This window comes from Prinia subflava (genome assembly GCF_021018805.1).
Source record: "Prinia subflava isolate CZ2003 ecotype Zambia chromosome W unlocalized genomic scaffold, Cam_Psub_1.2 scaffold_37_NEW, whole genome shotgun sequence".
Taxonomy (NCBI): domain Eukaryota; kingdom Metazoa; phylum Chordata; class Aves; order Passeriformes; family Cisticolidae; genus Prinia; species Prinia subflava.
In genome coordinates, this window is record NW_026960612.1 from 2,406,714 (window position 1) to 2,433,419 (window position 26,706).

Consider the following 26,706-nt stretch of genomic DNA (forward strand, 5'->3'; position numbering starts at 1 on the left):
ATGACAAAACAATAAACAAACAACAACTACAGCATTAATAATAAACAAAACTAAGAACTTTGAGGGCTTTCACAGAAATCCCGAGGCAGTTTGATCTCGGTGCTCTTGTAAGACTCTGAGAGGCTGAGCTAGAAGAGTAGAAAGTCTTAGGCCAGTAGATAAGATGAGCTCTGCGCTAGTAGCTAGAGCAGCAAGAGTGTCTTGGCAAGGCTAGGCAGTGCAGGGCTACAGAGTAGCAGGGGAACTTCAAAGCTCTGAAGAAGCAGCAGCAGTGGGAAGAAGGCTAGAAAAAGTGAGCTCAAGATTCTTAAGTACAGGAGCAGATGACGATAAATTTCTCAAGACGAGACAGAGGCAGAGTGAGAGCCGTGAACTCTTCCTGTAGCGGGGGGCAGCTCGACCATCTTCTTCGGCGCTGAGAGCAAGAGTGAGTTCTCTTCCTCTAGATCTTTTTGCTTTTCTCAAAGCTCATCATCTCTCTCCTTTGAGAGACACTCCTAGAGACTCAAAAACAATGTGTAGCTTTGTGCTGCCATGTCCCTCAAGTACTCCTTTTTGTTCTAACTAAGTAGTCATCAAGGCCTCTTGGAAACTTATGAAAAAAAAATCTGTGAGAAGAAAAAAAACCAAATCTAACCCCTAACAAGATATTAAAAGTATTTGTCATAAGAATACAGTGAAGAATGTTTTAAAGCTATTGACCATTTTCATACAGCTGGCTGGAGCTATGTGAGTTTTGTGTTGAGGGTACCAATCCACAAATCAAATTCTACTGCTTCAAAAAAAATTGTGTATACTTTTTGTGAATAGCTCTTGCTTTCTTTATGACAGCAAGAAATCTAACTTTGTATCTGCTACTTGGTTTTGTAGAATTAAATCTATGTGTATAAGGTATTGTCTTTTTATATATTTATATTGCTATAGAAAATGTATGTGTATAAGAATACATATGCACATACAGTGTGTGATAGTGTATAGAGTAAAACTCTACTTGGCATTGAGAGTTTGTTGGATACCTGAAATATATATACATACACAGAGATCTTAAGATGTAAAGATGCTTTTGATTTAAGTTGAAGATTTAAGTTTTAAAATTCCTTTGTTATTTGTGAACAGCTGCTGTTGAATTAATAAAACTTAAGAGCTACAAAAATTGCCCCAGGCTAGATAATCAGATGATGTATATTAACTAGATATGAATTGTCTGAGTTTGTAGCTGCAAAAACTACCAAGCAGATTTATTATTTGAGTAATTGTTGCATTACAACAAATCTCATGGTCATAGCCAATCTGTTGATTAACAGACGGTCTGGAGTCTACTTCTGCAATAAGCCTAAGGAATCAAATGCCAAGCCAGGCAGCCTGCTGAGGGTTTCTGGTGACTTAGACCTTGAGATGACCTAAGTTCTTTAAAGCAGGCTGGCTGCTGTCATTTCTGTGAAGTTCACATATTGCCAGTGCAGTAATTTTCCAACCACTGTTTCCAGTATCATTATCCCTTTTAGCTAAATAAACAACAGCAACTGAAATGCAATGTGAAAAGTGGAAAAAACCCAAGATTATAAGAAGAAAATATTTTAATATCTGCTTTTATTAGGGACCTTTGCGGTGGACTTGTGCCTGTAAAATTCTCTTCCCACAAGCTCTGTAAAAATGAGGTATTCATAGAGTGTTAAGAATTTTCAAAATACATTCCTTGAGGATTTGTACTGATTGTTGCTAAGTTACATGACGGCTGATTGTGAAAAATGACTATTTTTGCATAAGTGATATGAAGGAAGCATTTAATTTTTTGAGCTTCAGATATTGTACCATGAAATGAGACCCCTTGTCACATGGTGGCTAATCCAGTCATAATAGCTGGCAACTTGCATGTACACACCAGGGTGACCAGCCTCCCCACAGTTCTCACCCCAGCTCACAATATCCCAGACATAGGCCACGTTTTCTGCATCAAAGCAGACCAGGGGGCCACCTGAATCACCTTTACAACTGTCTGTGGAGCCATCCTAAGTACCTGAAGAGGAAATAAAAAGCAAAAGTAAGTGAAGGTACAAGCTGGCACACGAGGCAGAGCTCAGGAGACTTTCCAGGTCTGTGTCACTTCCTGACAGGTGTTTGCCTAATGGTTGCCAGTAAAGAAGATTCTGAACCTCTTCAAGTCTGTTACTTCTCATTTCAAGTGCAGGGCCTTTCTTTATACTTGTGGCTGGCCCAAATTCTCATTTGCTTTTTCATCAGTCTTGTTTTACACAGTGCAATAAAGAAGAATTCAGCCACGTTCACTACTATAAAAAGTAGCCAAAAAAATGGAACAAGATATAAAAATTTGTAGACTGATTCCATTGGAAGTGAAAATACCATAACGTGTGTACCCTTCCATGTCTGCCTTTGGTGTCCTCTCTACCCAGTAATCCATCGTCCAGTTTCATCTGTACAATTGTTTTCTTTACCAGATTTATGAAAACAGGTGGGCAGGTACAAGAAGGAAACACATGAATCCTGGGATGGGATGTCTCTAAGTGCCCCCACTGTACGGTCAGTCTCAGTGAGGACCTTTAGCAACACCAGGTAGCAGCCCTGAGGCACAAGTGTGCAGGATCCAGTGCCCTTTATGTTTCAGTGTTCACAAACCTACTCATTTGCAGGTCAGCAAACACAGTGTTCGTGAAAAAAAATGAATCAAGGTGGATGTGATATAAACAGAAATGCTGCTACAGAGCTAGAATATGATTTATGTTTTTGTCCTATATACTCAGTAAAAGTTTAATAATTTCTAACACTCTTACTACATTTTTCTGCTTGGCTGACTATCCTAGTATGAAGGAGCCTGTACAAAGCATGAGTCCCCAAGCTTTTAAAATGTAACCTCTTTCTTGAATCTGTACATTACTGAGAAAGAGTGTTGTGAACTTTTCAGAGTTAGGATTACTAAGTATATGAAACAAGATTTTATTGCCTTTAATCAGTTTAATTAATACTTGCTTGTATTACTAACTCCTGTGAGTACCAGCCCTTAATTTTAAAAGTTTTATTTGCATCAGGGAGGGGATGTTAACCCCAGATAACCCCTTTATGAATATGTCTCATGTGGTACTGTCATTGTCCCCTCATGGTAAAGTATGATCACTTGAAATATATTGAAGAAAAGGGAGATAAGTTACAGAACTGGTGCACTAAATAAACCCAGTATCTTACAGATGACATCCTGAATTTATCACAAATTATTTCACTTTTATATCTGGTTTTAAATTTCTTGTTGAGTAGTTTGTTTAAAGATTGCCTTTACATTTTGATTTAACAAACAGTTGAAACCATCTGCCCTGTAAGTTGAATACTCACTGCTCTTTTAGTCATGTATTTGCAACACTTTTTGTCACTTGAGAAGCAAAAATGTGTATTCAAAATCTTCATTTTATTACTAGGAATAACAACCAGTTTCCTGGACAGACTAATCTAAGTTTGAAAAGTTAATTGTATTTTCCTGGCTTGCAGCGTGGTAGAGGCAACTGTCTAAGCAGATGAATAGTTATATTCTAGTCAACAGGGCTGTGTGTTGTAGGACAGGCATTTGCTTAAGTATGTTGCTGAATCAGAATCAAATAAAGTAAAAGTAGGAGGTTCAGTAGGCTGTAAAGTGCTTGTCTATTTAGAAAACATAACTCAAATTACATGCAAAAAATTGCCCAAATAATCATACAAACTCGTCATGCTATCCTTTGAATTCTGCTTACAAATAGGTATATAATGGTGGATGCCATAGGCTCTAGTGGCTGGCATTTAGCCAACAGTGATATTGTGGTAGTTCATTTATTGTCTTTCTTAAGTCTAGAAGATTCCCAGCCATGTATGTCTGGCCTAAACTGAGAGCATGATGATAGAGAAATTATAGTAAGAAAATTGATGCTTACCTGCACATGCCATTTTTTTAAAAAATTGTCCTGGATATAATTCAGAACAATTGTGAAATAAATTAACATTTCCCCACTTGATGATAAATTGTTTTGTGTAACCTAGAAAAAAAATCAAAATTTAAAATGGCAAGTACACATTAGACACGTTTAATATAATAATTTGAAAGTTAGTTATTTACTTATTTACAGGATATTATCTTCAGTATTATAAACCAGAAACCTTAAACTGTCACTAATATTTACTCCATATGAATTACAGTACATTTGCCATATATTTCAAAATAAAAGCAGAGTGGTTTAATTGCAGTGTAAACTATAGTACTTTCATTTTGTGACATTTTCACCCTTTCTATTTCCTTGTATTCCTCAGAGTTTTTTTCCTGTGTTTTCCGTATTGAGGTTTCCAGGCACTTGGAAATGAGTACGTTGTTTTTTGTCAACTGGAGATGTGGCTGTGATTCATCCTTATTACCTTTTTCCCAACTCTGCACTACCTTTATGGAGCAGTTACTAAAGATACAGGTGAGCTATGTATTCACAAGTCTAAAGAGATGCTCGGTTTTGTTCTCTGTCTGTTTGCTAGCAATTTCCATCTTTGCAATTGCTGGGTGAATGCTACTGAGTATGGAGAGGAGAAACCACACAACCAGTGCGTGGTAGCTCCAATGCCAGGCTGTAACACTGATACGAAACAAATGCTTCCCAAGTCTTTGAAAGCATGATTATATTTGGCTTATCCTGTCTCTGTGAAAGCTTCTCTGAGCTGAACCCAAACATGGCAGAGAAAGGATGTGCCAAATTTTATGACTGCTGGCTGCAGCTCAGATCCTGTTGGGAAGGGGACAGACGACAGGCTGTGACTATGGGACCCTGTGAGCTACCAAACAACATCTTTTACATGTTGTTAACAGGTCTCCACAGCTGACAGAATTATTAGATGGACAAAAGGAAAAATTCTTACTTTCAGGGTAGTTTTCATCCAGGTGTGTCCTCTGTACCAATCCACAAAGTGGACTGAAACAGCAGAGGAAGCAGTACAGAAAAGAACCCAACAGTGATACCTGAATGTCAAACCACAGCCTACATTTTCTGTACTCAGCCTCTTTTGAGTGCTTTGTGCACAACTGTTTTTCAGCCTTTTCAAAATGAAAGGTCATCACAATTAGAAAATGAGTTATACAAATACTACATTCCTGAAGCAAACACTAAAGCAAATACCTTTCTCTAGTCCCCATCCAGAAACCTTGCATCTGTCACCAGTCTTCAACATATACTCTGACCAGGGGACACAGGCAGGTATGCTGGTGTCTTCCAGGGAGCATTCTCCACGCCCAGAACCTTTCAGCTCCAGCAGAGCAATGTCATTTTCGTAAGTTGATGCATTGTAATTTTCATGAATTATCACTTAGTTTAGTTTGAAAGTATTTGTCTCTTTGTCATACACTATTGAGTTCAACATTCCAACCCAGACAAGGTAGAGATGGACTCAATTTGCCCTGGAAAGAAACAGCAAAATAAACACAAGTCTTGCATTTCAACTGGTTTAAATCTGTAAACTGTTGCATTTTATCAAAGTTTTTGTAGAATAAAAATCCACATTAGATACATATATTTTCTTTCTGGACTAAATGCCCAGGTTTTTCTGAAATGTAACAAATTCAAGGCAGATGACACATGCTGAGTACTGCAACTAATACAGAAAATTATGTTAAAGCCAGGCTGTTTAGTGTTGTGACAAAGAGAAAACAGGTATTTATGCTGCTCTGATGAAAGACTGAGCAGATGTGGATGGGACTGGCAAATCTTACGTGTCTGCTCTTGGCTTGTTCTGGGGAATATATGACCCCTGGGACATTCTCTGGGAACAGATCCTGGACTTCCACAAGGTAGAGATGGAGAAGTGATTTGTATTTAACTTCAAGCAGAGTGGTTACAATGAACCTTTCCTGCCTGCTGCTATCTGACTTAAGTATGCCATATCTCTTCAAACTCATAGTTACTTTTTATCTTTCTATTCACTGTCAAAACCCTCTATTTTCTCTGAATCTTCCTCATCATTAATGTGGGCGAGTCAGTGTTTCAAACTATTCTATTCAACAGACAAATAGACATTAACAAACCGGTAGCTGAGAAGGGCAGTAATATCCAAATTAATCTTTCTGCCTTGCAGAAAGAAAATAATTTCAAAATTATTTGTTTTTACCTGACACAGTGAGCAGCAGTCAGAACCCAACAGCCACCAATATAAACCCCTCCACAGTACACTGCTGAACCTTCATTGCTGGTGTCTTTAATTGCCACTTGCCAAGGAAATTCACCCTATTCAATCAACAAACACAAATAATGAGAAATCATTACAATTGTACAACTTTTAGTGAATAAGGGGAAAGACATCTCTTGGTATCACCTAATCTCCTTGACTATGTCTGATTTTAATAAAAGGTCTGCTATCCAGAAGTTGTAAATTGGGCTCCATCAGATATAAAGGAGATATATATGAAAATTCAGTAATTTTATCCAATCTTCTGACTGTGCAATGTGTCCTTCCCTCCAGCTTTCAGTCATGAAATTCCTTGTAGTCAGAAAAACAGATGGAGGATCTGACCTGGTTTGAATACATTTTTTCTGTATTCTGTTTCAAAGATGCAAATTTTAATTCTATTTTGCCAAAATTGTTGTTTTTGGCTGTAGGATTGTTTTTCTGAGTAATTTTCAGTGTCTACTTGTACTTCAATGCTTAATTTTGTAACTCCTTATTTTACTTTATAAACTGTGCTTCTCTTTACTTTCATTCAGTGCAATGCCACTACTGCTGCAAAACATAACATAAGCATTGTAGCTGATTTTGTTACTTCTATAACAGAAGGCAAATAATGCCCATTTAAATCAATGCTGAATGAACTCATATCTGGTAAAGTTATTTTTTACCTTTCCTGCAATCTCTCCACCTATGATTCTTTTCCGTTGAGTTAGTGTGTGATTCCTAACACTGCAGTGCACTTGAGGAAGAAGTGTCTTTATAATTTTTCTTTCTTCAACAAAAAGGAAAAATGTATTTCAGAATTCAGATATACATTTTCACTAAAATTTGAGTGCTGTGAATATGCCAGTAGCTGAAATAGCAGGAAAACAACGACCAAAAATTTTGGCATCTGTTTTTGTTTTGAAAATTGCTTGTGTCTTAGCATCACATTACTTCTCTCCATTTTCCAATGCTGCTTGCATTCAGGCAGATAATTTTAAGGATGTTCCCTTAGATTTGCTGAGAGTTTACTTCAGGTGAGAGTTTACCAGTTGCCAAAACATGCAGATGTAGGTCCTCAGCTAGGATGAATTATTATGGCCTTCTTGAAATCAGTGAAAAGTGAGACAAACAGTAAGTCACAGAGTGTATATTAGTAAATCACAAAGTCAGAATATCTGAGTGTTCTAGATCTGAGCAGCTGGCTGGTAGCTAGAAAGTCACTAATAAGAGGGTATTCTATTGATTCTGGAGGGCTAATTACACTTACCTTCATCCATACTGTCCTTTTAAGCACCTTCTTCTTTGCCTGTAGTAGAATAACAAAATATTAAAATTATCGGCAAACATTTACTTGAATATATGTTTGTGTGCCAAGATCATGGAACACATTTTAAATGCATAAGGGCATACTGTTCACACAGAGAACAACACTCCAGCCTGGTGCCTGCTGTTTCCTTTCCTGCTAGGCACTGTTTGGCTGCCTCAGCCCACAAATGACCAACAGCCAGCAGATGTTTGTTCATAACTATACAACATCTACTCACTCTCCAATCCTAGGGAGGCCTTCTGCCAGGAAACCCTGAGAAATTGCCCTTTTTTTGTTTGTGATCTCTGGGGAGATGTCCCATTCTCCTCCACCAGAAACAACCAAAATTTCTCCTCCTGCCCCATCCACCTTTAGAAACTTTCTAAAACCCAAAGCAGCATTAAGTAATAGGTTTTTATTTTGTTTTTCTCCCCCAATTTAGATTATGCTGTTTATCCTGCCTGGAGTTTCAGGATCAGTCCGATCACGGCTGCCGTAGGTATTTCTGGATAGAGGGGTACCGCTAAGTACCTCCTGTCCAAGTACCTCGGGCAAAGCTCCCAGGCACAGGCAATACTTAGCAAGCTCAGCTCTGTGATTTCAGCTCTTTTCAGGTTCAGGTCTTAGTGATTTCAGCTCATTAGCTTGCTAAGTGCCTTCAGCAGATGCAGGGAGAGAGAGGAGAAGCGCTGTATGAGGTTCCACAGATGAGTCTTTATTGGCATCCTCTGCGAAGGGTTTTGGTGACAGCTCTTCTGCTGAACTGGGCAGAAGTGGGGCATTATATAGGGTATCAAGGTTTTGAGAAATGGTCCAATGGTATGAGTCGAGGTAAAAAGTGACCTATTGTCTTACAGGGAGATAAGAAAGGGTCCAAAGGCAGAAGTGGGGTTACTTGGTCCAGTCACCATAACTAGGCATTTCTTTATCTTACATAACTGACCGCCAGAGAGGCCTCTCAGGCCTCATGGCTGCAACAATGCTGTTTGGTGCTGTGTTAATAGTGCCCAACTTAAGTTTAGTGCCTTCTTTAATAGGGTAAGGGGGGGATATTCAACACGAGAGGTAAATTAAATGCTTGCTGAATCTGGTTTGTCAGCTTTTACTAAAACAAAGTGCCCATTGAATTCAGTCCCTAAATAGGGGCTTTCAGACACATTGTGTCTGTTCTCCTGTCACTGACAGTAATGTTTGCATTTAGAGTTCTGTTTACCTGTACTAATTACCATGTACCAATAGTTTTTACATTTTTGGCCTTAGACTTTGTCTATTTTGAGAGCAAGGAAAACATCCTAATTTTCTAACAAAACAATCTTTTCAACAGAGAGGGGAACAGCACAGAAGAATTATTATATTGACAAACTAGTGGAATTCCTCATTTGTGAGGAAGGTATTCCTGCTCGCCTTCTCTATGCTTTCTTGGGGGATACCAGTTTGATAGCTGGCCACATAAACAAAAGACATAATCTGCCTTAAGATTCCCAAAACATCATCTGTTCCTTCCTTCCTTTAGTTTTCTTGTCATGCCTTTCCAGAAAGAAAGGAAAGAAAATTCTATGACCATTTCTTCCTACTATGCGTAACATAACATTGGGAAGACTGATTCTTGCATAATAAATAAAATGCTAATATGCATTGTGTAGTCTCTAGTTAAAATTGAGCTGAATGAAAGAAACAAAAACATCTTTCAGAAGAAAACCTGCACAGAGAACTCCAGCTTCATCCTCTCCTGTGAGGCAGTCTCTTTGTTGCAGACATTCTTATTTGGAATACAGATATTTGACCGGCAGTGGAAACTGTTGTCTCTGCACTCTGTAACACAGGAGAATTAGAAATGTAAATCACAGGTTCATTTGGTTCAGCAGCCTCACACTGTCAGAGAGCTTTTTAAAATGTAAACCAAATGTATATGCATATTACAGAGGACCTGGCTGTTCATAGAGATTACAAAAGCAGGCTCTGTGCATGTAAACAAAATGAATACTTGGCTTTCTTCACTTTAAAAACTTGAAGTTATAAGACTTGAAAAATGTGGATTTCTGTTACCACTGCAGTACGGTACTGCAATACCTGCTTTTTTGCACTTGCCTGTGTATAAATTATGGTCTGATTTGTATAATGTAGTGACTTAATGAAAAAAATTTAGCTGTTACATCACTGTAAAAATTCTTTGTGGGTGGATTTCTGCTGAAACACCTGACAAAATGAAATTGTTACCTCTACAGCACAGTTCATCACTCAGGTCTCCACAGTCACTGATCCCATAACAGGTTTTTTTCAGGGAAATGCACTTCTTGTTGACACAGTGAAACTCCCCATCTGAACAAGCTGTGCAGCAAGATGAAAATGAAGTTAGTGTGGAATTGACTGTAGGTTCATAATTGCCCAGGGAAATACTCTGCCTGCATATTTGATTATGTCAGTGGTTTGGCCTACCAGCAGTAGGTATGCTGAGGCCCAGTCAGGTAAACAGGAATTTTTTAATTTTTTTGGTTGCCTTTTCATCAGGGTTTCAGTGTGACCACTCATTTTCTTCCTCCAAATTCCAGTAGCATGGCAAAAGGCGAAAAGAACAGGGCATATGCCTTTATTAATATTCAGCTCTTTATTAAAGTGATCAGCTCATTATTAAAGTCATCAGCAGGATTGCAGAGTCCGATCGGAGTTTTCCACGCTGCTGCAGCCACCTGAAGGAGCAGGTGCTGTCCCAGTGGATGCTGAGTCCTTGTTCCCATAGAAACAGCTGGCAGTTCTCTCTGGTCAACCATCAGAAGGCAGAGCAGTGGCAGTCAGCTCTTTGCCCTCCGGGAACAGTTTCAAGAGTTTCCCATTCTCTGCCTAAGTCAATTCAGCTAGCCAGTTCCCATTGTATCTAAGCTCCTCACAGGTTATGGTGAATCTTCAAACCAGGCCAGGGGATGCATCTACTTCTTGCTCGGCTAGGGCACTATCTAATTCTCCTCTGACGCATCTAGCTTCTTGTCTTGGGGTGCAGTTTCTCCAAAAAAACTCTCCCAGGATTCACAGGGGCAGTTTTATTTGCATATAAAAATGCATATGCATTGGTCCTGGTCGAAGCAGAGGTATCCCAAAGCAGAGGTATCCCGGCTGAGGTAGTTACAGCAAACAATGGCTGGGCCATCAAGGCTGGAGCCGCTCCTTTTCACATTTTAATGAGGTAGAAGAATGCTGCCTTTCCCTTCGGGGCAGCTTCCCTCTGTCTTCAAACTTGCTAGGGTGTGGGGGTTACAACCAGGAGAAACCCCCATTCTTCCAAAAGGCTGGGTGAAAGCACAAATTGGGAGGAGGGGGGTCTGCACTCCCAGAGCTCTTTTAACATGCCAATGCGTGCTCCGAGCTTTCCCTGGGGGGACTGGGCGACCGTCCTCCACGGGGTCCAGGACAGGGGCAGCCCGGCCCCTCCCATCCGGGAAGCTTGTTCATAACAAAAGGGAATTTAATTTCTTCTAATGAAAGGACTGGTGATGACTAAACCAGAAATGATCAGTTGGAACCCACTGTAAATTATTCAAGGGATTAGGATGATGGAGGTTCCCCCTCTAGAAAGAACTCATCAAGAGTCTGTGAATAACTACTTTTCTAAGAAAAAAATGAGATGATTCATAGCACTTCTAGTCAGCGGCATCTCAGGCTGATGCTCACCAGTGCTAAAGAAAGCTCCCTACAGAGAATGAAAAGCTGATAGAATTCTAAACAAGGCTTTGATTCCCCTTTTACAGTGAGAAACTGAGGAGTCCTGAAACCCCGCAGGAGACACCAGCAGTTTCACACCGTAGTCATGCTTGTCTGGCTGCAGTGCTAATGGTGTGCTAATTGATGTCCCTCAAACACTGAGCATGACATTTTCACCTGTCTCCTCACCAGTTAAGACAGAAGAGGTAAAATTTGTGGGATACAATATACCTTGATACCCTTGGAAGGGATGGTGAACAAACAGAACCATGGGCGAAATAAGTTTCCTTTGGGGAAATATCTGTAAAAATATTTCAGGAGCAACTGTGATTTTTCAAGCTTGAAAACTCAAGACTATCTTGACCCCAGATGGCCTCAATTGTCTTAAAATGTTGCAAAATGATGCAAAATGATGATTTAAAATAATCAAACGGTTTCAGTGCAGGTTTTCTGTGGCTGAGAGTTCAGCAAACTGGGTCCTCATTATTTAAAATAAACTTGTAATATATGATGTAATTCGTGTTCATGCAATATAAATTGTGATAAATAACATGGAATAATTCATGTTATAGTGTATGTAAAATATGATGTAAGATATATCTTGAGAAAATAAATGAAGCAAGCAAGTTGGGATTGTAACAAACACACTTTAGGATGAACAAAAGCCACTGCTGGGAATCCAAGGTGAACAATACCCTGGTTGGAAACGCGAGAAACACCAAAATTAACAACAGAAAAGAAGGTGGGCTGAGAGCAGATTGGCCCTTCTGGGCAGCAGGACTGTGAAATGCCCAGCCATCAAGAATGATATAGATCTAGCAGCAATATCGGGAAAGACGCCCCTCCATTCACAATTTCATCTCCCTATTCAGGCTTTCCGAGAAACGGACTTATTATTCATCTTTCCCTCAGAAGCCCCGTTCAGCAGACTCATATGAATATGAAGGAAAAGAGGACAAAGAACAATGGGGCCACAGGCAAAATAAACCGTATAAAAGGGGACCCCTAAAAGGATTGAATTTGTGAACAGGGGGAACTACAGTGCGATAGAGGCCATAGTTAAGGTTCACCCAGTGCCAATCCCGGGTCTCGACACTAAACTTCCGATTGCTGGCTTGTCCAAAATTTTTCTTTTTTTTAATTCTTTAATTAATAAAAAATATTTTATTAATTTGGAATTGACTGAGCATTTATAACATAAATGTATAAGCATCCATGTTCATGTAATATGATGTATCGATGGTATAAATTCGACCCCGTTTTAGGAGGAATACAGTAGCAGTCACTGGGGCTTGGAAATAAAGTAAAAGGATTAAGAATTAAAATCACCCTTGCTGAAACTTGGGCAAGGACCATGATTTACAACAGAAAGGAGGGTGGCTACGAGAAGAGATGAGCCCACTCCAGAGATGGACTCGACAACCACCGACAATTATCACTCAGTATAGATCTAGACTTCATCATCCGGGGTGTGCATCCCAATATGAGATTCCCTGAAATCGAATCAAGTATTCATCTCTTCTCGGAAATCCAATCAACGGTCTGGCAGTGAGGACAGAATTTCATGAATATGGAGAAAGAGTGGGAAAAGGACAAAGAAGTATGAAGAAATGCCCTGTCAAGCCAAAACTGTATATAAACTGACCCTGATGGGTCTGAAATTGTGAACAGGGGAGCTCTGGTGTAATAGAGGCCAGAGCTAGGTTCACCCAGTGCCGATCGCGGGCTCAATACTGATTTTGTTTGTGGGTTTTTTTGGGTTTTTTTCCAAATTTTGTTTCCAAATTTTTATTTTGTAAATTATTAATAAAATTCTTTTTATTGATTGGATTTGCTACATGTTTATAACAATCTTAAAATGTAAAAACACGAAAAAGATATTAAACTAAAAAGAACTACTGACCCCTGAGATTTCCATGGCATTGCAGGCTAACCAGTCCCTCATTACTATCTCTTGATTTTGTGAAAAACGTGAGATGATTAATTCATGTTCTTATGGTAAATTGGAAAATTATAAAGCTGTATAAATTTATATCAGGTAAAAGTCTATGTTTTAGGAGGTTTCTCCATTCAGAAGGGATCAAAAGACTTTGCAGCTTTCTCAAGTATTGGGAGGGGACCTGTTGAGATGAGCCGGTATCAGCAACTCACACCTCAGGAGCCACCTTCACAGACCATCAAGCAATATCACCCATATCTCGAACATTCATCAACTATAAGGATCCATAGAAACTGAACATTAACACATGGACTTGGGACGGGAGCTCTTTTCAATCCGACCGGAGATGGATTTGGGTTTGAATAGCTAACCAAGAAACAAAGGGAAATATGGGGAAATATTGCCAGAGGCAGAATAAAGAGTATAAAAACCAAGCCTCGAACATGGCAAATTCGTGTACCCAGCTAGAGACACAGACGGCTAGGGTCTATGTCTATGGGTCACCCTTGGCTCTCTTTTTCCTGGGAGAAACTCTGTCAAGTAAGTGTCGCTGTTTGTGGGGGGTTTTTTATTGCTTAAAATTCTGTAATTTGATTCCAAATTTTGTGATTTGAATTTTTAATAAACCAAATTATTGAATTTGGTAATAAATTGTCCTGGCATTTATAACAATTTTGGTGCCCAACTTGGGGCCAGTTTTGAATATTCTACGGACCCCTGCTTCTGACCGGGGGGCGCCCCGCTGTAAAAAGCGGCCTGGCAGAGCGGGTAAGTCGGGAAGAACGAACTGGCTTTACGAACCCAGAAACCACAACAGCGAAGGTATTAGGTGTTAGGACAAGCTAGCTTGGGGAGGGCTCGGGAACTCAGCAGGGGTTTTCCCCTGGAACCGCGGTGTTTTTTCACTCGTAAAAGTCGACGTGCACGAAGAATCCACGCAGGAAAAGGACCGTAAGTATAGCGTGGTTGAGTGGGGTGACCAAGTGCTTGAGAACGTATATGTGCGTGTGAGTGTGTGTGAAACGCGTGATATTTCGTGTGTGAGTGTTACCCGACAGGGTGTGGGAGTCACCAGGGGTCCTGAAGGAAAGAGGACGTCCCTTTTCGAGTTCGGGGACTAGTAAGCCTTCTTGACCGCGACCGAGTGGGGTCCGTTAATTTTTTCGGTGGCAGTTACAGAGCCCTGTGGTTAACCGAACATCCACGGAACGGTCATCCGTTGGATCATTAAGTTAACGGCACCGAGTTCGGAAACTCGGGATTTAATTTTTAGTATCTCATAACTTCTGTGCCACGGGGAGTATGGGATCGTATCTCAGTAGAGATCAGGAGGATGATTTGTGGGAAGACTCGGCAGAGGTGGTCCCTGAGTCCCAAGGGGAAGCCCCTTGGGATGGATGTTGGAATATTGGAACGAATGTCCTGGAAGGAGATAGAGAAATATGTGGTCTGGCCGAAGTTCGGCACGTTTGAGTCCTGGATATGTCAGGCTTTGTGTAAATATGCCAGGAACAAGAGGAAAAGGGAGATAGATGAGTTAGAATGTGCGCCGTTGTGGGATAGATCTCAGTTTAGGGTGTATCCGGTAGGGGAGCTGGGAAAAAGGAATGAATGGGAGCCCCCGGACTGCCTTCCTCCTCCCTGCAAACCCCCGCCAGCGCCGGCCCCTGCCCTGATCCTGGAGCCCGCTCCCTACCCTCGTCCGCAGCGTACCCGGGTTCATCCCGCTACAGCCGCGGCACCGCTGGCGGAGAATGGGGTCTCACTAACCGAGACCCCTGCCCCATTGCTTTTCGCCACCCCGAAACCCCGCTCTTCCCCGGTTCGAGCCAGCGCATGCGCTCCGAACCAAAGCCGGTGCTCACATCCCCGGTGCGAGGGGGAGGAAAGGAGGGGGGGGGGGGGGTGGAGAAGCGGAGGCATTCAGTCAGGAGGGGATGTGTGACCGTGTTCTAACAGGAGAAAAATGCTATGGGAAAAGCCTCTCTCGCAGCTTGGTGGTCAGGGTGAAGTCTGTCCCAACCCCCGCCCCCTCTGCAGCCTTCTCGGTGATAGCATCAGCTTCGTCATCCGAGACCCATGCAGGAACACGTGACCTGCGGCTGCCTGACTCTCGCTCAAAGGAGATTCTCGAGAGAGAACTCAGTCCCCGCTCCTAGTCCTGACTTCAAACCCCCGGCCACCGATGCTAAATTACAAAGAAAAAGATAGGAAAAGGAATTAAAAAGGAATTTCGTTTACTCTTTTCTTTGATGGTGGTGGATCTTTTACTTCCGGCTGAATACATTTTGAAGGCTCCCTAGAGTTGTTTGTTTTGCTGAAATCGGCAGAGTTCTTGGTTTTTTCTTTCAGTAAAAACTAAACCCCAGCAGGCGATGAGGCGAGTGCAGTTCCCAGTTGCCGGGAGACAAGAAAAAAAAAAAAGCGGCAAGTTTTTTGCGACGACAGGACGGCAGCCTGGAGCCGAAATTGACAAAAGTTTTAAAAACTGTAACAAAGGTGTGCTTAGCAATAGAATAGAGTTAATAAAGTGAAGTAAAGTAAAGAGAAAAGTTTTGAAGAGTCTTTTTCTTGTTTAGAATTGTGTAAATAGTGGTAGAAGCTAAACACATGGAGTTGATGAATAACACTTTGGAAAAGGCCAGGATGCTTTTTTTCTCTCTCCCTTTAATCACCTGAATTTGTGTAGTTTTTGTCCAATATGGTGAAAGGGGTGCAGATTGCTTTTTAGGCAGTTTACCCTCCCTCCTCTCTATTAACCGTTGTCAGAAGTAAGACACCAAAAAGTCACGCCCATATGCTTGTGCGGGAGAATGTAGGTATAGACTCTCTGTTCCCATGAGGTTTTCTTAGGCGAGCTTTAGAAACTGGTGTGTTTTCTGCTGGTTGGAGCTAGGCTGCCGAGGCTCAGCGAGATTGCCTTAGGGAGACGTATGAAAGTTTGCTTTGTAGTTGTGGACAGTGGAAAAAGCTATTTGTATTTCACGTATAAAAGGATATAGGGGTAGCTGTTTTTGGATGCCCAGAACAGTAGGCATTGCAGTTGCTTGTTTATTGCATGTGAGGGTTTTTGTGTGCATGCTAGGATTGTGACCGATGTAGCTCATTGATGTTTGAAATGATTGCTACACTTTTGGGTTGGATTGTTGGTTTAAATATGAAATAATAATACAGCGTGTGTGGAGGCAGGCAACGTGTTGCAAGGAGGTTTTTTTTTTCTGTTGATTGAGTTTTTTGAAGCGTGTGACCAGTAGAGTCCGAGTTAAAATTGCTTCTTAATTGAACTGGCTATGATTTTTTTCTGATTCTCTGTAATCTTTATTTTTGTGTGTGTTTGCTTGAAAGAAACAGGGAAGGGTTTTTTATATATAGCTGATTTCTTAGAAGGGATAGTTGATTCCTTTAGTATGGTGTCTTTTTGTCTATCCCTGGGTTTGGAGGGTACAAGTCTTAGAATTGTTCTAGTGCTTGTATTTCTTAGGGGTGAATAATTGTGTAGACTTATTTCTTTCTGAGTGTTTTTGCTTTGGATTTATTTCTATAGTATCCCTCAGGAAGTTTTGCGTTTTTCTGAATGTTGTTAGCATTACATGCAGGGAAGAAAAAAAAAAGAAAAATATGCTCTTCAAAAACAACTGATGTGTGAGAAGACATTTGTGTTTGGTAGATACAATAGAAAGAAAACTGGTTGCTTGGGTTTCAGCTCTTTGAATAGTTAAATACTGTATTTTTGTAGGTAAATATTTAAATAGTACACTGAAGGCATAATTAAATTACATATATTAATTTGATTATTTTTTTGAAGGAAAAAGTAAATTAAAACTGACCGGTTTGGATCTAAAATAAATGGAGAATAGGTTAATTTTGTAGAAGCTCTTTGTGACAGATAATAGTGCCTGTATCTGTATTGGAAAAGGTTGAGTAAGCTAATAGGGCCTGAGTTTCAGGGTGACTCGTAGCCCTGAAAAGTTTTCAAGTATTTTGATGCCTGTTACAGATGAATTAACCCTGTTGTTTTATCCACTTCCTATGATAAAAGCTAAAAGAGATCAGACCCTCAACAAAGTTATATTCTATAAGTGGTGAAGGAATAAGTTCTGCTATTTGTAATATCATTTTCTTCTATTTAGTGTGCCTTGTTTTTCCTGTCTTGTTAAAATACTCCCCCAGGATTATGGGTGAGGTCTTAAGTTTTTCTTTTAATTTGTATTAGGTACAAATGTTGCTTAAAGGTTATCCTTCATTACGTTGTCCTGCTCACTGATTGTTTGAATTGGCTCCTTGTCGAAGTGGTCCCTTCAGCTATTACTGCGGATTGTATCTTGCCGTGCTGGGTAGGGGTCTGAAATATAAATTTGTAGTTCAGTTAATTAGCAGTAGTGCAGACTCATTGCACTGAGACTGCAGAAACTGAGGGAAGATGTGTGTAACCTTAACAACTGATTGTCTTGGAAACTGCTGTTGTCACAAAACATTGTAGGATACTGGGTTTTATGAATGTTTGTCTGTATACCAAATCACTCTGAATGTGCTGAGTTTGATTCTTGAAATAAGCCCAAATTGTTTGTGCTTGTCTATGATTTTTTTTAACTGAATTTTTCTTTAAAGAGCTAAAACCTGTGTTAATGTGTCTTGGTTTGAAAGACAGATATCTGCTAGGAAGGGGCAGGACCTCCCTAGAGATGGAGAATTCAAATCCCCTCCCTCCAAATTATTCCAATTAAAAGGAAAATTAAAGGAGCTTTCAGGCAGAGGTATGGGGGTAGGAATAGCAGTTCTTTACTAGTATATAGGACAAAACGACAAACAAACAACAACTACAGCATCAATAATAAACAGAATCAAGAACCTTGAGGGCTTTCTTTTACAAAAGCCCAGAGCAGTTTGATCTCGGTGCCCCTGCAGGACTCCGAGAGGCCGAACTGGAAGGAAGGAAAAGTCCCGGGCTGGTGGAAGAGATGAGGAGCTCTGCGCTGGCAGCTGGAGCAGCAGGGGTGTTCCGGCAGGACTGGGCAGTGCAGGGCTACAGAGTAGCAGGGGAACTTTAAAGCTCTGAAGAAGCAGCGGCGGTGGGGGGAGGCTGGAGAAAACGAGCTCAGGATTCCCGGGTACAGGAGCAGATGACTATAGATTTCCCAGTATGAGACAGAGGCAGAGGGCAGCCTGACCGTCCTCCTCGGCGCTGAGAGCAAGAGTGCCTCCCCCTTCCCCAGATCTGTCTTTTTGCCTTTCCCAAAGCTCATCCTCTCTCCCCTCTGAGGGACACTCCCAGGGACTCAGAAACAATAGGTGTAGCCTCGTGCTGCCATATCCCTCAAGTACCCCTTTTTGTTCTGACTAAGTAGTCATTAAGGCTTCTTGGAAACTTATGGGAAGAAATTCTGTGAGAAGAAAAAAAAACCAAATCTAACCCCCAACATCATCCACCCCGAATTTTTTCCCATACCAACCTATTACATTGAATTTAAATCTTTAAAAACAATATATATATATATATATACACACATGCATGACCTAAATTATATACATCTATACATACAGATATGGGTACAGACACATGATGTGGGTAGTTCATCCTAAAACAAGGTCTCCTTGAGGTATGCATCGGGTCTCTCCATCCCTTTGCATCACCCACCAGGTGCATCCTGGTCCCTGAGCGAAGACAACCCCACGGATGGGATTGTCTTTGCTGGAGGCAGAATTAATCCAAACAGTTTTTCCCAGCATACCTCTCGTGTACTACTGGAACCTTATCTCCATCTGTTGTTCTCAGGGGCTCAGATTGGGCAGGGCCTGCTCGGTTGGTGGAACCTCGAGTGTTCACTAACCATGTGGCCTTTGCTAAATTAATCTCCCAGTTCTTGAAAGTCCCCCCACCCAATGCCTTCAAGGTGGTTTTAAGCAGGCCATTGCACCGTTCAACTTTCCCGGCTGCTGGTGCGTGATAAGGAATATAGTACACCCACTCAACGCCATGTTCCCTAGCCCAGGCTGCTATAAGGCTGTTCTTGAAATGGGTCCCATTGTCTGACTCGATTCTCTCAGGGGTGCCATGTCTCCACAGGACTTGCTTTTCCAGGCCCAGGATGGTGTTCCGGGCGGTAGCGTGAGGCACAGGGTAGGTTTCCAGCCATCCAGTGGTGGCTTCCACCATGGTCAGCACGTAGCGCTTGCCTTGGCGGGTTTGGGGAAGGGTGATGTAGTCAATCTGCCAGGCTTCCCCATACCTGTATTTGGACCACCGCCCGCCATACCAGAGGGGCTTCACTTGCTTAGCCTGCTTGATTGCAGCACACGTCTCGCAGTCATGGATAACCTGAGAAATGCTGTCCATGGTTAGATCCACCCCTCGGTCTCGTGCCCACTTATAGGTGGCATCTCTGCCCTGATGACCTGAGGCGTCGTGGGCCCATCGAGCTAGGAACAACTCTCCCTTATGTTGCCAATCTAGGTCTATCTTTGACACTTCTATCTTGGCGGCTTGATCTACTTGCTCGTTGTTTCGGTGCTCCTCATTAGCCCGACTCTTGGGGACGTGGGCATCTACATGGCGGACTCTTACAGGTATCTTGACTACCCGAGCAGCAGTGTCTTTCCACTCATCAGCAGCCCAGATTGGTTTCCCCCCACGCTGCCAGTTGGCCTTTTTCCACCTTTCCAGCCAACCCCACAGAGCATTGGCTACCATCCATGAATCAGTGTAGAGGTAGAGCTTTGGCCACTTCTCTCTTTCAGCAATGTCCAGGGCCAACTGAACAGCCTTGAGTTCTGCAAGTTGACTTGATCCACCTTCTCCTTCAGTGGCTTGTGCAACCTGTCGTGTGGGGCTCCATACGGCTGCTTTCCACTTGCGGTTCATCCCTACAATGCGACAGGAACCGTCAGTGAAAAGAGCGTAGCATGTTTCTTCTGCTGGCAGCTGATTATACGGCGGAGCTTCTTCGGCACGTGTCACTTGCTCTTGTTCCTCTTCATCTGTGAGATCAAAGTTTTCACTTTCTGGCCAGTTTGTGATTATCTCCAAAATCCCAGGGCGATTTGGGTTTCCGATACGGGCACGCTGAGTGATGAGGGCAGTCCATTTGCTCCATGTGGCATCGGTGGCATGGTGGGTAGAGGGAACCTTTCCTTTGAACATCCACCCCAACACTGGTAGTCGGGGTGCCAGGAGGAGTTGGGCTTCTGTGCCAATCACTTCTGAGGCAGCCTGGACTCCTTCATAGGCAGCCAAGATTTCTCTCTCTGTTGGGGTGTAGTTGGCTTCAGACCCTCTGTAGCTCCGACTCCAGAATCCCAGTGGTCGACCCCGAGTCTCACCAGGCACCTTCTGCCAAAGGCTCCAGGACAGGCCATGGTTCCCGGCTGCAGAGTAGAGCACGTTCTTCACTTCTGGTCCTGTCCTGACTGGGCCAAGGGCTACTGCATGAGCGATCTCCTGCTTGATCTGGGCAAAGGCTTGTTGCTGTTCAGGGCCCCAGTGGAAATCGTTCTTCTTGCGGGTAACCCGGTAGAGAGGGCTCACAATCTGGCTGTACTCAGGAATGTGCATTCTCCAAAAGCCTATGGTGCCTAGGAAAGCTTGCGTTTCCTTCTTGCTGGTGGGTGGAGACATCGCAGTGCTCTTATTGATGACCTCAATGGGAATCTGATGCCGCCCATCTTCCCACTTTACTCCCAGGAACTGGATCTCCTTAGCAGGTCCCTTGACTTTGCTGTTTTTGATGGTAAAACCAGCTTCCAGGAGAATCTGGATGATCTTCTCTCCTTTATGGAATACTTCCCTTGCTGTGTTCCCCCACACAATGATGTCATCAATGTACTGTAGGTGTTCTGGAGCTTCACCCTTTTCCAGTGCAGCCTGGATCAGTCCATGGCAGATGGTGGGACTGTGCTTCCACCCCTGGGGCAGTCGGTTCCAGGTGTACTGCACGCCCCTCCAGGTGAAAGCAAACTGAGGCCTGCATTCTGCAGCCAGAGGAATGGAGAAAAACGCATTAGCGATGTCGATTGTGGCGTACCACTTCGCTGCCTTGGACTCCAGCTCGTACTGGAGTTCCAGCATGTCTGGCACAGCGGCACTCAGCGGTGGAGTCACTTCATTCAAGCCACGATAGTCCACAGTTAGTCTCCATTCTCCGTCAGACTTGCGCACAGGCCAAATGGGGCTGTTGAAGGGTGAGTGGGTTTTGCTGACCACCCCTTGGCTCTCCAGCTCTCGGATCATCTTGTGGATGGGGATCACAGCATCTCGATTCGTCCGATACTGCCGGCGATGCACTGTTGAGGTGGCAACAGGTACTCGTTGCTCTTCTACCTTCAGGAGTCCTACTGCAGATGGGTTCTCTGATAATCCAGGCAAGGTGTTCAATTTCTTAATGCCCTCTGCCTCCACAGCAGCTATTCCAAAAGCCCATCTGAACCCCTTAGGGTCTTTGTAATAGCCATTCCTGAGATAGTCCATGCCCAGAATACACGGAGCCTCTGGGCCAGTCATAACCGGATGTTTCTGCCACTCCTTCCCGGTCAGGCTCACCTTGGCTTCTAACTGAGTCAATTCTTGTGATCCCCCCGTCACACTGGCAATGGAAATAGGTTCTGTTCCCTCATGTTCTGATGGCATTAGGGTACACTGAGAACCGGTGTCAACCAAAGCTTTATATTTCTGTGGCTCTGATGTGCCAGGCCATAGAACCCACACAGTCCAAAAGACTCTGTTTTCCCGTGCCTCTTCCTGGCTAGAGGCAGGGCCCCTCTAGCACCGGTTACTACTCTCTTCCTGTGCATACATAGTAGAGGTTCCTTCAAGGGGGTCTGACAGAGCATCCTCATTTCTGTAATACCTGACAGCCTGGTCATGGGAGGCTGAGGCTACCTTCATTCTAGTGGAACCCCCTCGGTTAGTGTTTCTCTCTTTGAGCTCACACACCTGTGCTGCTAGGGCAGAAGTGGGTTTCCCATCCCACCTTCCCATGTCTTCCCCATGGTCACGCAGGAAGGACCACAGGTCAGCTCGTGGGATGTACCCTCTCTCTCTAGCTGAGGGATGTTGGGTTCTGACTCTGGGGCCTGTGACTCGCACCGGTGCCACATGGGAACTGTTCCTCCTCATCTCCTCCCTCACCTCCCTTATCTCCTCTTGGAGTTCTTTAACCATGGCAGAGACCTGAGTCTGTATTGGGCCACTGATCATACTGTCAAAATTTCTAATCTTGCTGGCTACAGAACCTACAGTCACTCGGCTGGTATCAGCATTAATCATTGACATGAATGTTTTGTATTCAGATGGCCCTTTAGTTGCTAGATTCCACAACATTTGCCCTGTGCACCTGACGTTGTCGGGGTCATTGTTATGCTGTCCATCCCTCCCAAAAACTACCTCCAGTATTGCCACTTCTCTCAGCTGTTGGATCCCTTCCTCAACAGTCTTCCAGCGCATGCTAAGGTTGTGCTCCTGCATTCTGTCTCTGTGGACAAACCTCTCCCTTACACTCATTAAAAGCCGGTCCCAAAGGTGAAGGGGTCCTTGCTCTTTTACAAATACTTGATTCACACCTGAGTCTTGGGTCAAGGGTCCCATATTCCTTGCCTCACCACCATCCAGTTGCACACCTCTACCCATAAGGTCCCAGACTAAGTAACTAGGTTGTATAAGGCTCACGTCCCCGTCGTGCAACATCTTTTTGCAGAGTACGGAGATTTTAATATGACAGGGACTCAGTGATGATCTCAACTTCTGGCTCCTCTGTGGGTTGTGAGGGCCTTCTTTTTTTATCCTTATCACTTGGGTGCTCTGATTTTACCTTATATTTCTTCCTTTCTACAGGGGCAACTGCTGCTGGCTGTGACTGCCCCTGTGGTTCAGCTGGAACCTGGACAGTTGTAATGTCTGTGGGTTCCACTGCTTCACCTTTAGACTCTCTCTCTTCAGGGCAGGGGGAGGGTTTGCCACCAGCTGGGGCTAATGAGGCCAATGAGGCCACCACTGGGGAAAGGTGCTCCTTTAGCACCTGGCTTATCTCTTTCACTAGAACTCCCACCCAATCTGGGTGGTTCATTTCTGAGGTGGGCTTTATGTCAGGGTCAGGTGGTGGGGCAGCATCCTTAGTCCGTGGGGCAGTGTCAGGCTCCATGGCAGCATCCCCAGTCTCTAGGGCAGTGTCAGGCTCCATGGCAGCACCCCCAGTCTCTAGGGCAGTATCCTTATTCTCTGGGGTAGGTATCAGGGTGGTTATCCAGGCCAATCTCCCCTTATCTCGGAATATTAAATAGGATAGGCCCGTGAGCAATACTAGCCATTGTATGATATCATTAGCATTCAGAGAAGATTTAAACCCTTCAAAAACTGGTGGAATAGACCCAAACAGCTGAGTAAAGGGTTGGGAAAAAATTTCCCCCGGTGTCATTTCCTCACAATAGGTACCATTGTTAAAGTAACCCCACAAACAAACATTTAGAGTGTGATAGCCATGTATCCATGTGCCTGCCTTCCAGAGGAAGTTAAAAATCCATGAATTCCTCACCTTATTAAGCCATAGTGCAAACTGGATAACAGCCACAGTAGCCTTAGTTATGGGCCCATGTTTAAATAAGGGCCTGCAAATGGGAGAAACACAGCCACAACCACATGCCACCCAAACCAAGGTAAGCTAGACCACATGATGCTATTTAGGGAGGTTTCTATACCCAGTGCACAAGGTCACTTAAGAACTGTTATTCCTTTTCCTCTCAATGCCCTCAAGCCCCACAGTGGGCGCCAATAATCTGTCTTGGTTTGAAAGACAGATATCTGCTAGGAAGGGGAAGGACCTCCCTAGAGATGGAGAATTCAAATCCCCTCCCTCCAAATTATTCCAATTAAAAAAAAAATTAAAGGAGCTTTCAGACAGAGGTATGGGGGTAGGAATAACAGTTCTTTACTAGTATATATGACAAAATGACAAACAACAACTATAGCATCAATAATAAACAGAACCAAGAACCTTGAGGGCTTTCTTTTACAAAAGCCCAGAGCAGTTTGATCTCGGCGCCTCTGCAGGACTCCGAGAGGCCGAACTGGAAGGAAGGAAAGTCCCGGGCTGGTGGAAGAGATGAGGAGCTCTGCGCTGGCAGCTGGAGCAGCAGGGGTGTCCCGGCAGGGCTGGGCAGTGCAGGGCTACAGAGTAGCAGGGGAACCTCAAAGCTCCGAAGAAGCAGCGGTGGTGGGGGGAGGCTGGAGAAAGCGAGCTCAGGATTCCTGGGTACACAGCAGATGACGATAGATTTCCCAGGACGAGACAAAGGCAGAGGGCAGCCTGACCGTCCTCCTCGGCGCTGAGAGCAAGAGTGCCTCCCCCTCCCCCAGATCTGTCTTTTTGCCTTTCCCAAAGCTCATCATCTCTCCCCTCTGAGGGACACTCCCAGGGACTCAGAAACAATAGGTGTAGCCTCATGCTGCCATATCCCTCAAGTACTCCCTTTTGTTCTAACTAAGTAGTCATCAAGGCTTCTTGGAAACTTATGGGAAAAAATTCTGTGAGAAGATAAAAAAACCAAATCTAACCCCCAACAGGATACAAAGCATGAAAATGTCCTGTCACCCCAGGACAACAGCAAATCCTGAAAATGTGACAAAATGTACCCTAAAGCTTCACACTTGGGAGGCACATAAAACAGGGTAAATATTTATGGTAATTTCTCATCACTTCTAAGTCAGTCTTATGTTTATATAGGTCTGATGTTTAATTTTCACGAAATACCTTTGTCAGTACGAGCAATGGATTTATTCATGTGAAAAAGATGACTCTAGATTTAGCTTCAACTATTATGTGTGTGTGGATATGCAGTTTGGCTTTGCAGTGTAAACTTATTTAAAGTATATGTGTATTTTTAGCAAAACCCTGTTTTTAGGGGATTTTTTAAAAGCTCTGGTGTGGAATTGCATTTTATTGAAATGGTATGCTCTGGTTCACCTCTGGAAAGTGTATGGTTTATCCCCAGTCTGTAACCTCCCCTGCATTATCGTGTCTCTAACCCCATTGGCCAGAGAATCTATCCGCACCCACTTTGAATCTCCCTGTTAAGAGTGCAGGGGGAGGCAGACTCGCTCTCTTTGCCCTGGAGGCCTCCGGAGGCTCTGCTCCTCTCCCCTTCCTTCTCCCCTTCCCCCTCTCCCCCTCCTTCCCCCTCTCCCTTAGTAACCATGTTGCCTTCCCGGGGTCGAACTCCTAATAAATCCTCACCTCTTCAGTACCTCACCAGCCGTCTGGAGTCTCCTTGCCTGCCTGCATGTGAATACCCATGAACCTAGGACCTGGGGGGCTCCTGGGGAACCTTCCCCAGGGACCCCCCTAAATTCAAACTACAACACTCTGGAATCTAGGCTTCCTATTAATTTGCCATTTTCAGTTTTAAAGAAAATGCCATGCAATATCCTCATGGTGTACTAGATTTCCTTCAGGAACCTTGGAACACTTTATAGACAGTATAATATATTCACTGCCTCTTAGGAGAAGAAAAGAGAAATTTTATTGCACACTAACTTTACAATCTACATATTAAAACAACCTTGGAATGTGGTTAGATGTGATTTGAAGCAGAGTGTGTTCTGGCAGAGTAAAGAACGAGCTGGTTTTCCTGATGCCATTCAGGATACATTTGAAGGTTAAGCAACTGCAGATCTTGGCTAATCTGTTGTAATCTGCTCTTACTAAATGGATGGCTACATTCACATTCGTAGCACACTGCACATGAGTGCCTGGGAATAAAGCTTTCACATTTCTTCATGTCAGTTCTTCTGGGAGGAAGCCATGTATCTGTTTATTTGCTTCTACCTCCTAATGAGTTTTTTTGAAGAAGTTCATGGCTTTTGTCCTTCACAATGCACTTGCATTTACCAAGGCAGAAGTTATGGCACTGGAACAAGGTATATATTTTATTATTTGTTATATAGGGCAATTTATAAGGAAAAGGGTTGAAGAAATTGGAGATAACATTTTCAGACACTGCTATTATTTCAAGCATAGTTGCAATGAAGGCATTTTTTACATTAGCGTTCTATGGCTAGCAGCATTCCTGAACAGGAGCAGATGGTGATTGTGGCTTTGTACTTAGCAAATAGCTACTCTAAATCTTCATTTTTTTGCAGGAGGCAATTTTTTTCTGCTCCATGACATTCCTACTATTGCAATATCCTTTCTATCTGTACAAACTAGTTAACTAGTGTAAGGTGATTCTAGTTTAAATAAATACAGTAGGTTCTTCTTATTTTTAATCTACAGTAAATAATGTAATTTTTGATAGTAAGGAGGTTAATTTGAAATGTGGTGACCTGGTATTGTTGTGTCAATTTTAGGAGATACTCTTTGTCATTGCTATTTATTGTCACAGCCTATCTGGTATAAAACTGCATGAGGAAAAAGTAAAATAGAGGAATAATCTAGAGAAAAGGGGGAGAAAATTAAGGATAGGAGAAGGCAGGGGAATCTTCAAGCTAGTATGTGCAAACAATGTACCCCAAAGAAATTGTTTCCTGAAATCAAATAACTGAAAATGCTGAGAAATCCCATTTCACTGAAATCCTTGTGAGCAGAAAGTTATTTTCATCTCTATAAAACAAGTAATTTGTACATAG

General features: G+C 42.9%; 1 protein-coding gene across 1 annotated transcript in view; it reads left to right on the forward strand.

The window, feature by feature from the left end:
• Positions 1-4,292: 4,292 nt before the first annotated feature.
• LOC134565181 (leucine-rich repeat, immunoglobulin-like domain and transmembrane domain-containing protein 3) overlaps positions 4,293-26,706 on the forward strand; it is a 36,784-nt gene continuing 14,370 nt past the window's right edge. Inside the window, 2 exon segments of the mRNA XM_063424643.1 lie at positions 4,293-4,436; positions 5,143-5,283. Coding sequence (XP_063280713.1) covers positions 5,213-5,283 — 71 coding nt within the window. The 5' untranslated portion in view covers positions 4,293-4,436; positions 5,143-5,212.